Genomic DNA, 14,567 nt, shown 5'->3' with positions numbered 1-14,567 from the left:
CTCGTCCGAAGGAGTCAAATTAAAGAAGAAAAATAAAAAAAGGCCAAGGGAGATCAGTTGTACAGGAGCTCTTGGGCAACAGAATTTTTCATATCTACCTACCTAATTGACTGCTCACGATACAGACGCACTGCGCCAAAGGAGACTTTCCATAGTGATAGCAATTCCATAGATCTCCGGTGGACCTAGGATCTATCTACCTATCTAGACCTAATGCAAATATCGATTCCCGTTGAAAATGCCCTCTTCCCCCCCTCCTTAATCCAAACAGAACATAAACACAAACACACAGGACAAGCCATATTTGAATGCCAGTGAAAAGACAGTATCTTGAACATGATAATCCATCTAAGAATCTCTCCACTAGATAGATATTCCCTGTTGAAGGAAGGATTCCTTCCCTCTCCAAGGTCTAAATCCCCAAAGAACTCCCCGGCGGGGTATTCCCATACCGTGACTTAAAAAAAGAGTATCTAATCCGCGCAGAACGTCTTGCTAGAACAGAATAGTGTGCTTGGATGGTGATCTTTTGTTTAGGTATTTTTACCCAATCAGACAACGGTCGGTTCGCGCAAAACGGTTGGCCGATCTGGGTGCGGTTCAACTATCTACTCTATAGACTGATAAAAAACAACAGCAACTTTTCTTTCGATCGACAAAAAATCAAGGAAAGAAAATAAATAGTAAAACTTACAAGTGCCAACAAACAAGAAGAAAAAAAATGACAGCGTATATCCCAGTCTTTTCTGGGATAACCCTTTTTTGGATTGGCGCTGCTGGGAATCGAACCCAGGTCGGAACGGAGCTGAAGTGAAGCCACAACGTTACGTGCTACCCCTACACCACAGCACCCAATTTGTTGGTAGCGCTGGCTCCAAAAGAACAACATGAGAGTTCAGCTTTTTCGTCTTCCCCAACTGACTGATAAAATATGTGAGCAGATTCATGCTCATCGGATCTTGTCCTGTTGGTCTAATAGCTGATTCTCCGAAGTCTTACAAAAGGACGCATATTTTGTTTGTTTCTTTTCCGGGTACTCTTTTCTTCTCCTTTTAGGTAGTAGCTACCTATGTAGGTATGTACAGTGCATAACTGTCGCTGCTCATAGTAAGTAGTATGATATAGCAATATAGATGTGATATGATGCATGGCGTAAGCGATGCATGAAAGTTTCATGCCTCAGGGGTCAGCATGACATGACTCCTTAGGGGAAGAGAGATGATGATACAGGATGGAAAAAGATAGAAAGGAGAAAAAGGCAGGGAATGCCCAGAATCGATTCGAGTTACAAATAACAAGACCCAGAAAAGAAAAAGGCAGACAATAGAGACAAAATTCTCATATCATGTCAAGACAAGTCAACCGAAAAAGCTCATCAATATTCCCGCTTAATTTATTATTTATTTGGCCGTCGTCGTGGGTGGTCCATCAGCCGTCGCGGAAGGATTCAATCCCGGCGCTTGCAAAGCTTCTGGGAGCTTGAGCGGCGCTTGGGGTATCGACTCGAGCTTCTCGAGCTTCTCGCCTCTGAGAACCTTCTCCATCTCCTCCCTTGTCAAGGTCTCGTATTCCATCAGGGCCTTGGTCAGGAGCTCCAGCTCGTGGCGCTTCTCGGTCAGGATCTTGGTGGCACGAGCTCGTGCCTCCTCCACTAACCGACGCACTTCGGCCTCGATTTCCTGCTTGGTCTCGGAGGACAGGCGCTCGTAGTTGGTTGAGAGATCCACGTTTCCAAGTTTCTTCGAGTAACCGAACCGGGTGACCAGAGTGAAGGCAGTTTCGGTAGCTTGTTGAAGGTCCTGTGAAGAGTCAGCAACTAGCAATCAACTAAGATTAGGATTACAAGGGTTACATACCGCTGAGATGCCGCTGGTGACTTTGTCAGGTCCAAAGACCAGCTCTTCGGCGGCCTTACCACCCATGGAGACGTCAATGTCAGACAGATACTCGGTGTAGTTCCTCGAGACCATGTCCATCTCGGGCAGGAAGTGGGTCACACCCAGAGCCATTCCTCGAGGAACGATGGTGATCTTGTACAGAGGAGTCGCAGACGGCGAGAAGTAGGCGACGAGAGCATGGCCAGCCTCGTGGTACGCGGTCAGAAGCTTGTCCTTGTCCTGGATGATGCGGCTGCGCGCCTCCGCGCCCATGATGATCTTGTCCTTGGCCCAGTCGAAGTCCTTGGGGCCGACCTTAGTCTGTCGGTTCCTGCTGGCGTGGACGGCGGCCTGGTTGACCAGGTTCTCAAGATCGGCTCCAGAGAAACCCGGGGTGCCACGAGCAATCACAGCGACATCAACATCCGTGCTGACCTGAACGTTCTTCATGTGGTGTTTCAAAATGTCCATACGACCGCGCACGTCCGGAAGGCCGACGACGACTCTGCGGTCGAATCGACCTGGTCGGGTGAGGGCCTTGTCCAGAAGCTGTGGGTAGTTGGTCGCCGCGATAATGATGACACCGCTGGTCTGGGAGAAGCCGTCGAGTTCAGTCAGAAGCTGGTTCAGGGTCTGCTTCACATACGCAGCGTCCCGTTCATTCCTCTTAGCACCAATAGCATCCAGTTCATCGATGAAAATGATAGCAGGCGCCTTAGCGCGAGCCTGAGCGAACAGCTCACGGACACGCTTGGCACCAACACCGACGTAGACTTCATCGAATTCAGATCCAGACATGTAGAAGAACGGAACACCAGCTTCTCCAGCGACGGCACGAGCCAGCAAGGTCTTTCCAGTACCAGGAGGACCGACGAGCAGCACACCCTTGGGCAGCTTGCCACCTAGGGTGGAGAATCGCTCCGGGTTCAGCAGAAATTCGACCAGTTCCTGCAGTTCATCCTTGGCTTCGTCGCACCCGTGCACATCGCTGAAACGGACCTTCTGCTGCTGAGGCTGAGCTTCGTTGTTCTGCGGGCCTCTGACATTTTTCAGAACGCCGGTAGTCTCAACGAGGATCGTAACCAGAACCAGGGACATGTAGGTGAAGAAACCGAAGTAGAGCAAGAACTTAACCCATCGGAACACTGCACTTCCCAGCGATTCCTCGACGACGACATACAGAGGAGAGTCCTTGGCGCCCGTGCCGCTTTGCTTCGTTGCCATACCGATTTGACCGCCGTGGTTGCGTGCTGCGACGGCTTGACCTATGGCCTGCAGCTGCTCAGAGCTGAGGTTTCCATTCTGGCTTTGGATCTGTCCCTGAGCTGGCAAGGCCACTGCACCGTCAGAGCCACCGACACGCTGCAGAGCCTTCATGTAGATGGCTTCAGACAAGGCGTTGCTGGCAAAGCGACCACTCCGATACCGTTCGACGACAATCGCAGGCATGTTTGCACGAAGAAGAGCCTGGTAGAAAGCGTTTTGGGCGTTGGCACTATTCGGGTTATTGTTCGCGGTCTTCTCCTTCTGCGCTAGGATGCTTTGCGACGGCCCTCCAAACAAGAACCTTTGCTGCTGCAATTTCGAAATTCCGTTGATCTTCGGGGCGGGACGGAGACGGTTGGTGTTGAAGGCCGAGAAAGTCGAGTACTGGCGAGAGGTCTGGGAGGGCGTCTGCGGCGCTCGTGCGAGCAGCTGCGAGGTCCACAAGGTGTTCTGGCCTAGAGCTGTTGTATGTTAGAGTCGCTAACTGGACAAGTAGGGATCAAAGTATAAATCATACCTCGACTGGGCGCAGAGCTCAACCGACCAGAGGCAATACCGGCTCTCAGTGAGTCAACGGAGACGGAGTCCAGACATTCCGGCAACGACGGATGAGATACCTAATTCCGTCAGTATATGCCATCAAAATAAAATGTGAATAAACGTACCTTCGCAATCTCCTCCGGGCGCCGTTGAGTACTGTATGATCTTGAACTAGCCTTGGACCGGGAGGCGGGCACGCGCTCAGAGTAGTTCCTCCAGGGCGCAGAGAGGACGTTCGACATGGAAGGCCAGAGATCCGAGGTGACAGCCGCCATGTTCTACGCACAATAAAAAGTCAGCCAGAGTCACCTAGACGTCGGTGGACGTAAAAGGATGATGGATACATACCGGCAGGCTGGCTGCTACCTGGTGGGCCATGATTGTCCGAGAACCAGCGGCACTCGGCCGCGACAGCGCTCGAGGAAGTGCTATCAGACGAGGTAAAAAGAAGGACAAGGGACTCTGCAAGATATTGATTCAGTCGACAGGAAACCGCAGAGCCATCGCTAGATCGGGATTGAGAGGCAGAGGTTGAGATGCAGGTGCCGGGGCACGCTACATATGATGTCTGTCTGGTGCTCTCAGCGGCCTCTCCGATGCGGCGAATTTCCTTGCCACACCTGCCCGCGTGCCCTGCCGTAGCCAGTCCGGGCTGCCGACTGCCGGCACACGTGAGGTCAGGTGACTATATGTGGGGCATATCCAGGTGAAATCAACTCAATTGCCCTCAACGCCTGCCATTGAGCAATTGATGCTGCCTTAGGTGTCTACCAGGCAAGTGCTTACAAAGAACTTTTTCACTTCTTCAGAATAAGAAGGATCTTCATCCAAAGGGACTATTTCAGAATTCAGTGCTTCGAATGGCAATGGCACCTTAATACAGAGACATGAAGAGAAAAGCAGTCGACAGGAAATAGATGCATATCGGGGAAAGGGGGGGGTGGACGGCTCGATTTAAGCAGTGTTTTCTGATTACACAGTAAACCTGACAAGTTGCAAAGCTCATTTTGTGAAAAGAAGGACGGGTGTAAGAAAGTGGAGAGAGACGTATACACGATTAGACACAAGCCTAGAGGGAACGAGGGAACATCGAAAAATCATAAGAAACATCCCGGTTATACGCCGAGTTCACGTTGTACTGTACCTACAGGACTATCAGGATCGTACACTGTAGACTTAATATCTATCTCCTGGCATACAACATTCGAACTTTAGACCGGTACCTGTCTTCCTAGGTACTTTGTAGGGAAACTTAATGCCAAGCCTTCCCCTAGGGCTCATAGGCCTACTGAGAGGTTCTACACAGTGAAAGGGGTTCTAGGAGGTGATGCATCACATTGATAGGTCCATTGTTTGAATATCCGGTCGCCAAGCCAGGTACTAAGTAGTTCTAATTGAAACGACTATGGTCTAGTCGCGGTGTTTCTTCCAAGGTGATGAACAATGTAACGCCTACGTAGGTCTCGTATTTTGCCTGCTTGCTGTATCACAATACTAGCAGAAGTACAGAGTGTGGTGGCATGTTGACAACAATGGTGGTTAAGTAGGTACGAAGTACATGTAGTACCAAGCTCGGAGCGACCGTTTAAGCTTAGTAGCTTTACTTGCACTGCTGGCTTCAGTCTTGGCACCATCCGACTCCAGATTCAAAATAATACCAAGGAACCTTAGCTAGGTAGCTACTACAAATTCACCATCAACTACCTGGGGTTACTGGATGGATGCAACCGACACTTGAGAAAGCTGACTCACAAGCTTTGGAGACCCAGAAGACATAACGCAGCCCGCAGACCTGTCCCTGAGTCTTCCTGACAACATCCGCGAAAGGATGTCGAGGAAGCTTATTTTTCTGATGGGAGCGCCGACTCCTGGGAGCCTGAACTGGGACGAAGACAAACTTTTTGACGGGCCCATACCGCCCTTCAGCGGCGAGAATGTCTCCGATAGAGGAAACTTGCTTCCATCTGATGCTCCCGCGGCCAAGTGGAGACTCTTGCAAGATCACCAGCTCTTCGAACAGACCTCTACTCAAGACAACCAACAAGAGCCGCTTTTCTTTACAACTCGGGATCTCGTTGGAGACACTACAGAGCAGTCTGTTCTCACTGCGACTGGCGACACGTCGGCTGCCGCCGGGGACATCGCTCTCTCGCAATTCTACGATCATTCTATCGCCATCCATGAGGAGTCCCGCGTGTCGTTCTCTGAATCGGCCTACCTGGACTCCACTCATGATGAGACCAGCATCTTGACGGAAGAGAGCACGCGGTATTCCTTTGAGACCCAGCCGGGTGACGATCGAGAGGTTGCGGAAACCCGCTTTCCCTCCTTGCGCGGGCATCTGAGCGACCTCAAGGACATCCCCAATGCCGGATACCTGCGCTCCATCGTCCCCCAGACCATGACGGTCAATCTCATTGTCGGCATCATCGCCGTGTACCCACCGCGCCGCGTGACGACGCGGAGATGGAAACGGGAGATGGACATCGTCGAGCTGGTCGTGGGCGACGAGACCCGGACCGGGTTCGGGTTGACATTCTGGATTCCCCCGGGGCATGGCCGTGACAGGCCCGATCAGGATGGCCTGGGGAAGACGCTGGCAGGTCTCCGGCCGCGAGATATCATCCTGGTCCGGACGCTAGGGCTGAGCTCGTTCCGGGAACGGGTGTACGGACAGGGCCTGGCAAGAGGCATGACCAAGATCGACCTGGTGCACCGGCAGCCGGTCGACCGCAGCGACTCTTGCGGGCTGTACTCGACGCGGGCCGTCAGCGTGGCGGGCAGGGACGAGCCGCATCTGCTGAAGACACGCAGGGTCCGGGAATGGATCTGGCAGTTCGTCGGGTCCGGGCCGGATGGAGCAGGCGGTGATGGTGGGATGTCTCACGGCCACGCGCAGCAAGCCAGGCATCTGCCGCCGGACACGCAGGAGTAGATCATCGCGGACCAGCCACCTGGGGAAATGCGATGGGCCGTCATCAACCCGCCGTTCTCGGGGGCGGCGCAGAGCAGATGGGATGGAAACGTGTCGTCGCGCAGAGAGAGAGCGAGCGCGGCGAGCCCCGTGACGCGAGCTTCAGGGCTACTGCCTGCGCCGGGCGAGCTGTTGAGGCCGTGTGGGTGTGGTGGCCTATTTATTGCAGCAGCGGTGATTATTGGGCGTGCCGGCAGGGGGTTGGCGTGGCCTCAGGCTGAGCGGGGAAGGGGCTACGGCGTCTCAGGCTGCACGACTTCACGCCGGGCCAGATGCAGCACGGTGGGCCGCGCCGCGCAGTCCCTGTCCCCCTTTTGTGGCGGCCGCCGCGAACGTGCGAGCGATCCATCCCAAACCTTGGTAGCTGCTAAAGCCCCCCCGTGGCCTCGTCCACCGGCTGCTCAAAATAAGACGGCCACGCCAGCTGTTCTTTTCCATCGTCTCCTCCCCCGTCAAGCTTCTATCCTTGTCTTACTCCTCCGCATTGATTTCATCTTGCCATCATATCTGCCTCTCGTTATCCCTCTTCCCGTCCTCTCGCTTACTTCCCGCCGACGTCCCGCGTACCCAGCTCCCTTCGACCTTCATCTACCAGAACCACCACGTATACTGATACTACACCACCACCATGAAGGGTAAAGACGCCCGTTGACCTCGAGTCGCTCCGGTACACCCGCTGACATGTCACGGTACAGCTCTTATTCTTGTCGGAGGGTTTGGCACCCGTCTGCGCCCTCTCGTAGGTGCCCCCGTCGATCGCGACTCCGGCATTCGCATGCCCCTCCCCCTTATCGACATGAGGAATTCCAACATTGAAGCTGAGACATGACCCATCACTGTAGACTCTCACCCTCCCTAAGCCCCTCGTCGAGTTCGCCAACCGTCCTATGATCCTGCACCAGGTCGAGAGCCTGGCTGCTGCGGGTGTCACCGATATCGTGCTGGCTGTCAACTACCGCCCGGATGTGATGGTTTCGACCCTCAAGAAGGTACGTCCCTGGAACAATATCCTCGTCTTCGGGCCAATTGCTGATCGCGCTGGATCCAATTAGTATGAGGAGCAGTACAACGTGAAGATCGAGTTCTCCGTCGAGCCAGAACCGCTGGGCACCGCTGGCCCCCTGAAGCTCGCGGAGAAGATCCTGGCCAAGGACGATTCGCCCTTCTTCGTTCTGAACTCTGACATTATCTGCGAATACCCATTCAAGGAGCTGGCAGAGTTCCACAAGAGGCACGGTGATGAGGGTACGATCGTGGTGACCAAGGTGGAGGAGCCATCCAAGTATGGTGTCGTCGTCCACAAGCCCAACCACCCCTCGCGCATCGACCGATTCGTCGAGAAGCCTGTCGAGTTCGTCGGAAACCGCATCAATGCCGGTATCTACATCCTCAACCCCAGCGTCCTGAAGCGCATCGAGCTGCGCCCCACCTCTATCGAGCAGGAGACCTTCCCCGCGATCGTCAAGGATGGCCAGCTCCACTCGTTCGATCTCGAGGGTTTCTGGATGGACGTTGGTCAGCCAAAGGACTTCCTCAGCGGCACCTGCCTCTACCTTTCTTCGCTCGCGAAGCGCAGCCCTCAGAGCCTGTGCACTGAGCCGTTCGTGTACGGCGGTAACGTCATGGTCGACCCGACTGCGAAGATCGGCCAGAATTGCCGTATCGGCCCCAACGTCGTCATCGGCCCCAATGTCGTCGTCGGTGATGGTGTGCGTCTCCAGCGCTGCGTCCTGCTTGAGAACAGCAAGGTCAAGGATCACGCTTGGGTCAAGTCCACCATCGTTGGATGGAACAGCTCGGTGGGCAAGTGGGCTCGTCTGGAGAATGTGACTGTCCTCGGTGACGATGTCACGATTGGCGATGAGGTCTATGTCAACGGAGGCTCCATCCTGCCGCATAAGAGCATTAAGCAGAACATTGACGGTAAGACTGCCATTTCATATACCCCGCAATTGTCGTCTGGTCTGGTTCTGACGTTATTTGTCTTACTAGTTCCTGCAATTATTATGTAATCTCATGCCGATATGCCGCCCTAGTCCCTTTTCCATTTCGTCTATTCGTTACAAGCAAGCCAGATGCATGGAACGGTGTCTTGTTGTGCGATTCTTCTATGCGGTGTCTGATTGAGGTGTTCCCGACTCGCCGCGCGTCACGGTAAAAGGCGTCTCGAATCCAATCTCAGTGTAACGGATCTTTTTATTACCCGTCTTGTTCCCCTTCCTATTTTCTGTCGCGGCAAACCGCTCCATTCACAGGCCCTGGCGGTAGGAGCGCGCTTGTCCATCAATTTTACCGCCCCTTAAAACTTTGTAGTCCTCCGGTTTTTTTTTGTTTTTGCGATTTTCTCTACTCAAACTTGACTGCGCTGTTCTACTCCGTTTGTTCTCGTCTGTTGGCATTCCTCCCCCCTCACTTTTACAGGGGTATCTGTTGTGGATCCTCAACTCTTGGTTTTTCCCTCTAGCGCATGTTTTTTTCTTTGTCCACTTTTTTGCCGTGAAGGTATTATTTGTGGGAAATGAAATCACATCTGATCTGATTGTAATGATAGATGTAGGTCTGTTTGGGAGTTGTTTCGTTATGTGTGTAGATAGAGGGAAGAAAAATCGAGTTCTATGGAAAATTCAAAATGAATCGGCAATTCATCTGATCGTACCTAGATGGTCTACATGACTATATTACTAGTGTTATTGCAGAGTTTGGCTCCGCGGGATATTATCTACTACCTACATAATGTATAGAAACTGATCGCATCACATGATGTCTAGTTGCACGTGTATGTACGCCTTCATGGCGACAGATCATGATTAGATGTCCACATCACCATAAAAAAAAGGCAGGTTTTCAAAGAAGGGGGAAAAAGTCGAAAGAGATAAATGGAAAAAAAGAGAAAAGATATCACTCAGTTCATACCCTACTGAGCCAACCCCTCCGCCTCATCGAGGATCCGATCCCACCGGATCCTCAACTCCTCCATCTCCTGCCAACACCTCCTCCCCAACTCTTCAAACTTCTCCCTCTCCTCCCTCGTCAGATCCGTCGCGCCCCTCTTCCTCATCCGCCTCCGATCCTCCTCCACGACCGCGGGCCCCACGACCCCGCCGTACCCCCATCCATCGACCTCCGAGCTGGCGCAGCTCTCCCGACCCAGCCGATCGCACGAAGATCCCCACTTCGCGCGTCCGCCGCCGCCGTGCCGGATGTAGGGGGATTCGGCGTCGTCGAGGACGTGCTGGGGAGACAGGGAGAGCCAGACGGGGGCGATGGCGCCGGCGTAGGTGGAGAGGGTGTGCCAGGGGGAGCCGAGGATGCGGGCGAGCCAGAAGGAGATGAGCATGAGGTAGACGAGGGGGAAGGGGAGGGGGAGGATGGATGTCGCGCAGATGCCCGGGTGGGTGAGGTAGATGTTTACTTCTTTCTCTTCTTGTTGAGACTTGGTTGAGGATTTGTCGTCCTCGACGGAGAGGAAGCTGTTCACCCACGGCGCGGTGCTGGGTAGGTTCGAGGTCAATGCGAGGATGTCCGTCAGGGCTTTCGACGACTCGTACGCGTACTCGCTCCGCAGGCCCTGGATATCCTCCGGGTCGAACAGCTTGATCGTCCCCTCGAGACTGGATACCCAGATGATGCGGCCCGGACCGTTAGGTTTTGCGGACCGCTTCAGCAGCGGCACGACATTGTGCGCGAGCATGTAGTGCCCGAAGACGTTGGCGCAGAAGATGGTCCCCAGACGGGGTTCCTCAATCTCTTTCTTCTCCCCTTTCTCACCGGATGACGCTAAAAGGGAAGATGTTTGCTTCTTCGTAACAACACCCACCTGCCCAACCTTATACGTCGGCCAGGACACCGCGTGCAGAGTATCCGTCATGACCTCCCAGATGGCCTTTGGCCAATCGATGCCGGTCCACCCGCCCAGGCCGGCATTGAGCACGATCGCGTCGAGTTTCGGCACGTCCTTGAGCAGTCTGCGCGAGAGCGCCCGGACAGACACCAGGTCCGTTAGGTCGACGTTCTCGGAGATGAAGGTGACGCGTGGTGATGATGAATTTGTTTCTTCCTGCGCGTCGTCGGGGCTTTGGCCGTGGTAGGCGTAGGCGTGGCGGAGATGCTCCTCCAGTCGGACGCGGGTGTCATTGCCCTTTTTCGAGTCGCGCGTCGTGTAGACGATTGTTAATTGTTGCGATTCGGGGCGCGCGCTGAGGAATTCGTCGATTAAGCGACAGCAGACTGAGAAACCGAGGCCGCTGTTATGTCGCGGAGATATGTGAGCAGGGGAATTGTCTAAGTCAATTGATGGACGGGACTCAACCGTGGAACGGCAGCGGACAATGTAATTGAATGCCGGTATGTTTTACTTACCTGTTGGCACCGGTGACCAGGACGAAGGTCCTGTCCTGGAGCTCTGAGGAGCTCATGATAGCGACCAGGTCTTGTGTACGGAGTACAGAGCCTCGAGATCGGAGTTAGGTACGGAGGAGACAGCTTGTCCGGAGAATCAATTGGTCCCTGGCAGCGGCGCGTTCCTGGGGACAGATCACGTGACTACCACATGCGCCGTCGAGACCCTGAGCTTTCTAATTTGCCGAAACGGGTCATCCCTCGAGTAACCTGTTAAAACAAACTTGAAACATCCACTCAAGGTATGTAAATATATCCATAATATGTACATAATATTTAGCGCCCGGGCCCCTGATTGGCTGCTTCCAGCTCACCAGAAGTACAGAAACTTAGGTACCTAGGTAGGTGCCCGGCAATCAGCAAGTTAAAAGCCAACAGATCTGTACATGATACAATCAATCAACCGTTCGATCGATCAAATTGCGCAGTGGCCTCAATGTTGGCCAGTGCTTGTTTCATGTTGGGCCATAGCTCTAGCTATTCGTTTCTTTCAGAAGTACTTGTACCATCCCTGCAAGCGGCTAAATGGACGATGGCAAGACAGCAAGCTGAAGCGAAGGTCATTCTTTGTTTTCAGTGAAACGACATACTGGAGAGATTCCCTCATCTCCAGTATATTATCTACCATGTTCGTTATTTTCTCTAAGTTAGTAGCAATGATTGACATTCCTGTAATCCATTCGTTTTTCATCTTGAAGATGTTTCTCCTACTATTATTGCTTGCTGGTGGGATTCTCACAGCCGGTCCTGTCGTTGGATGAGCTGCACAGTGCGCCGTAAGTATTTCACATCTATTCGTTCGAGTATTATTTTGCACTTAATACTAGTTTCCCTTCTAAAAGGCTATTTCATTCATGTTTTGTACTTTATAGAAACACTGCTCTGATCTTACAATCTCCTTTAAGGTCACTTTTCTATGACAAAAATGTGACCCAATACCAAGGTGTCTGCCCTCATCTGGACAATAGCTGTCTTTGCAGAACTCGGGCATTGCTGGAGCACCTCAGCTGCTGTATTTCTGCCGCGTGCCCTTCCCGTGCGGTGAAAGGTAAGTACTTGCTCTGCCATATGGCTGACCGGGATAAGAAAAGTCCTCTGAGAAGATAGCTAGCTGAGACCTGTCCCAGGCATCTTTCTGTACTATCAGAAAGACTGCAATGATAACCATGTGTCGATCCCCAGCAGCATTCCCCGTCCAACAACGACTGGTGGCACTATTCGTCCTCCATCAGTTAGACCTAATGCTACTTCTCCCATCCTAGGCGACAACTCGGAAGTAATAGACATCGGATCTACAAAAATTAAAACAGCGTCCTACTACAGGGACAGACTTGCCAGTCTCTACCGTGACAGGTACCCCCATGGCCGTCACCAGTCTTGTCCAGGTCACCCCTTCCGTAGCGACCTTTACTCGGTCAGGATCCTAAAAGGCACGTGTACATCTCCGCGGATCGCCTATGCCACCGATTTGGCTGGTCAGCTCATGCAATTCCCCTGGATCGGATGTTCACACGAGGACTCGGGCTGCTGTCCTTTCGATGCGGGCGAGGAGAGATTTCTCACAGCGTGTCCGGTGGACTATACCACTACAAGCAGTGCGTGCTGCCCATCGTAAGTTCCCGGGGCTGTCTTTGTTTCTGTCTCTTTTTGGTCAGGGCTTGGTTTCATTGCATTTCAATGCTGAATGTCCAACCTTAGTGGATTTTCGGTATACACAACCGCTCTGGCCGATCAAACTCCGTGCTACAGTTCTCTGTCCGTCGGACTGGTCCCTGTTGCTGCTGCTGCTGCATCTATTACGTCTTCCCGAGAGGTGGCCGCCCTCATCGTGACGAACTTGGTATTCACGAGGAAATACGACTTGATATCAGACAATAACTCCGGTTTAAAACCGCATCTACACCGGAATAGTCGCCGGAGGCGCAATAGGAGCATTCTTCCTCGGCCTCGTTTCCGTCTTTTGCTGCCAACGACAGAGAAAGAAGAAGAAGAGAGAAAGGATGGAATTAGCGAAGAGGGAGGAGAGGCTCTCCTGCTCCAAATCGAACACACCGGTCGAACTTCTCTCGCAATCACCATTATCTCAGCGCTACCTCCCTCCCCACGGACCTGCTAGTAGTATGCATACGCCTCCTCCTAATGACTACCTCTGCGAGTCCGCAGCAACAGAAGTAGTGGAAATGGAGGGAGAAATGTCAAACGGCTTGGACGAGTGGCCATACTACTACTTCTCCAGCCCCAGTCGCAACAACCATCGGAGTCACAATCACAACAGTCAAAATGTATCCCAGTTATCACCATTATCACAACAGCCTCTCGAAAGTCACGCCATCAATGTCCATATCAATATCAATATCCACCACCTGGACTCCAGTTCCATCGCCCGCTACCCCGGAGTCCGAAGGAGTTACCTGGGAGCAGTGTGTTCAGCCACCATCCGGAGAACCGACACAATCCCGTACTCGTGTTCGCTGACAATGAAGTCGGTAGGAATAATAATAACCGTCGAGCAGTTCCTCTATCCCCGTTAGAGCTGGATCTGGGTCCCGCGCCGGTGTACACGCCTCCGGCTGATGGAAGGAGGTATGGAGATGGTATTGATGGATTCGAGAAAAGTCAGGTGACTGGGTAGGCCCTTAATCTGGTCGTGAGAGGGAATTCCGGGCTGGGGGAGGGGGGTCCAGGTTCATTTATTTAGCTCACAATGGCAAAGAAGGGCTGAATGTTTAATGAAATTGAACGATACCGATAATGACATTGCAATGTGACGGTGAAGTAGTGCAGTTGGCTGGCTGACTGCTCACAGACCAGATCAATCAATATCTTTCTGTCTGTTTCCTACTCATGTCCTAGGTTCTGTATACCTACTTTCTAGCCCCTTTTCTTTTTTCCTTTGCCACTTTCAGTTCCGCTCGTTCATTCATCCCTTTTTTGTCCGCTATACCATTCCCTTAGGATAGCAATGGCTTCTCTCCTACTTCCAAAGCCATGGATCGCACTTCATAAGAAAATTAAATAAGAACACTTTCTAGAATCCATTATCATCATCTCTCAACTCGAGCCGCGAGAGAAAGAAAAAAAGGAAAAAGTCACATATCCCTTTATAATTTTTCTTATACATGTACATGTATTGAGAGAAACGTAGAGACACCTGGACTGTAATTTCAAGAGCGACTAGCAAGGCAGCAGTGCGCACATACTTTACATATAGTATAAGCTTCTAGGTGCCTACATAATGATATACCAAATGGAAAACAGAACGGTGACCAGGTGCTGCTCATCCAGATAGAATTGATTTAACTGCCTTTTACCAAACTCGTGTGATCTAGTAATAATCCACATTATCAGCAGTTCACTAACAGACAGAATTTACCCTCCTGAGAAGGTTTTCAGAAAAGGCCAGCCGATCGACGACTGCTACGATGTCACATCCATCTCGGGAGCAAACTCCCCACCTCCCCCACCTCGAGATTTTAAATCAAGATGCCCACTTCTAGCAGCGTCCCATACAT

The 14,567-nt window shown here is 52.3% G+C and overlaps 5 protein-coding genes and 1 non-coding gene across 6 annotated transcripts; 3 read left to right on the top strand and 3 right to left on the bottom strand.

Annotated features, from left to right (window-relative positions):
* Positions 1-768: 768 nt before the first annotated feature.
* On the bottom strand, positions 769-852 carry VTN00DRAFT_t190. Its single transcript has one exon. It is a non-coding gene; the product is annotated as a tRNA-His (tRNA).
* Positions 853-1,400: 548 nt separating this feature from the next.
* VTN00DRAFT_10298 (uncharacterized protein) lies at positions 1,401-4,061 on the bottom strand (the record flags this gene model as incomplete). The annotated part of the gene is made up of 5 exons (XM_069426938.1): positions 1,401-1,799; positions 1,857-3,604; positions 3,661-3,760; positions 3,809-3,961; positions 4,032-4,061. 5 exons carry the CDS (start codon positions 4,059-4,061, stop codon positions 1,401-1,403), a joined length of 2,430 nt encoding a protein of 809 aa, XP_069284060.1.
* Positions 4,062-5,511: 1,450 nt separating this feature from the next.
* VTN00DRAFT_10297 (uncharacterized protein) lies at positions 5,512-6,618 on the top strand (the record flags this gene model as incomplete). Its single annotated transcript, XM_069426937.1, has 1 exon — positions 5,512-6,618. One exon carries the CDS (start codon positions 5,512-5,514, stop codon positions 6,616-6,618), a length of 1,107 nt encoding a protein of 368 aa, XP_069284059.1.
* A 667-nt stretch (positions 6,619-7,285) lies between these two features.
* VTN00DRAFT_10296 (uncharacterized protein) lies at positions 7,286-8,669 on the top strand (the record flags this gene model as incomplete). The annotated part of the gene is made up of 5 exons (XM_069426936.1): positions 7,286-7,292; positions 7,353-7,396; positions 7,500-7,646; positions 7,710-8,580; positions 8,650-8,669. The coding sequence occupies 5 exons, from the start codon at positions 7,286-7,288 to the stop codon at positions 8,667-8,669; spliced, it is 1,089 nt and encodes a 362-aa protein (XP_069284058.1).
* A 902-nt stretch (positions 8,670-9,571) lies between these two features.
* VTN00DRAFT_10295 (uncharacterized protein) lies at positions 9,572-11,072 on the bottom strand (the record flags this gene model as incomplete). Its single annotated transcript, XM_069426935.1, has 2 exons — positions 9,572-10,901; positions 11,017-11,072. The coding sequence occupies 2 exons, from the start codon at positions 11,070-11,072 to the stop codon at positions 9,572-9,574; spliced, it is 1,386 nt and encodes a 461-aa protein (XP_069284057.1).
* A 1,983-nt stretch (positions 11,073-13,055) lies between these two features.
* On the top strand, positions 13,056-13,687 carry VTN00DRAFT_10294 (uncharacterized protein; the record flags this gene model as incomplete). The annotated part of the gene is made up of 2 exons (XM_069426934.1): positions 13,056-13,477; positions 13,546-13,687. 2 exons carry the CDS (start codon positions 13,056-13,058, stop codon positions 13,685-13,687), a joined length of 564 nt encoding a protein of 187 aa, XP_069284056.1.
* Positions 13,688-14,567: the final 880 nt, after the last annotated feature.

The sequence above is a fragment of the Thermoascus crustaceus genome, assembly GCF_041956765.1.
Source record: "Thermoascus crustaceus strain CBS 181.67 unplaced genomic scaffold VTN00scaffold_9, whole genome shotgun sequence".
Lineage (NCBI taxonomy): Eukaryota > Fungi > Ascomycota > Eurotiomycetes > Eurotiales > Thermoascaceae > Thermoascus > Thermoascus crustaceus.
Note: the sequence above shows the minus strand (reverse complement) of the source record. Positions and strands in the feature narration are given on the sequence as shown.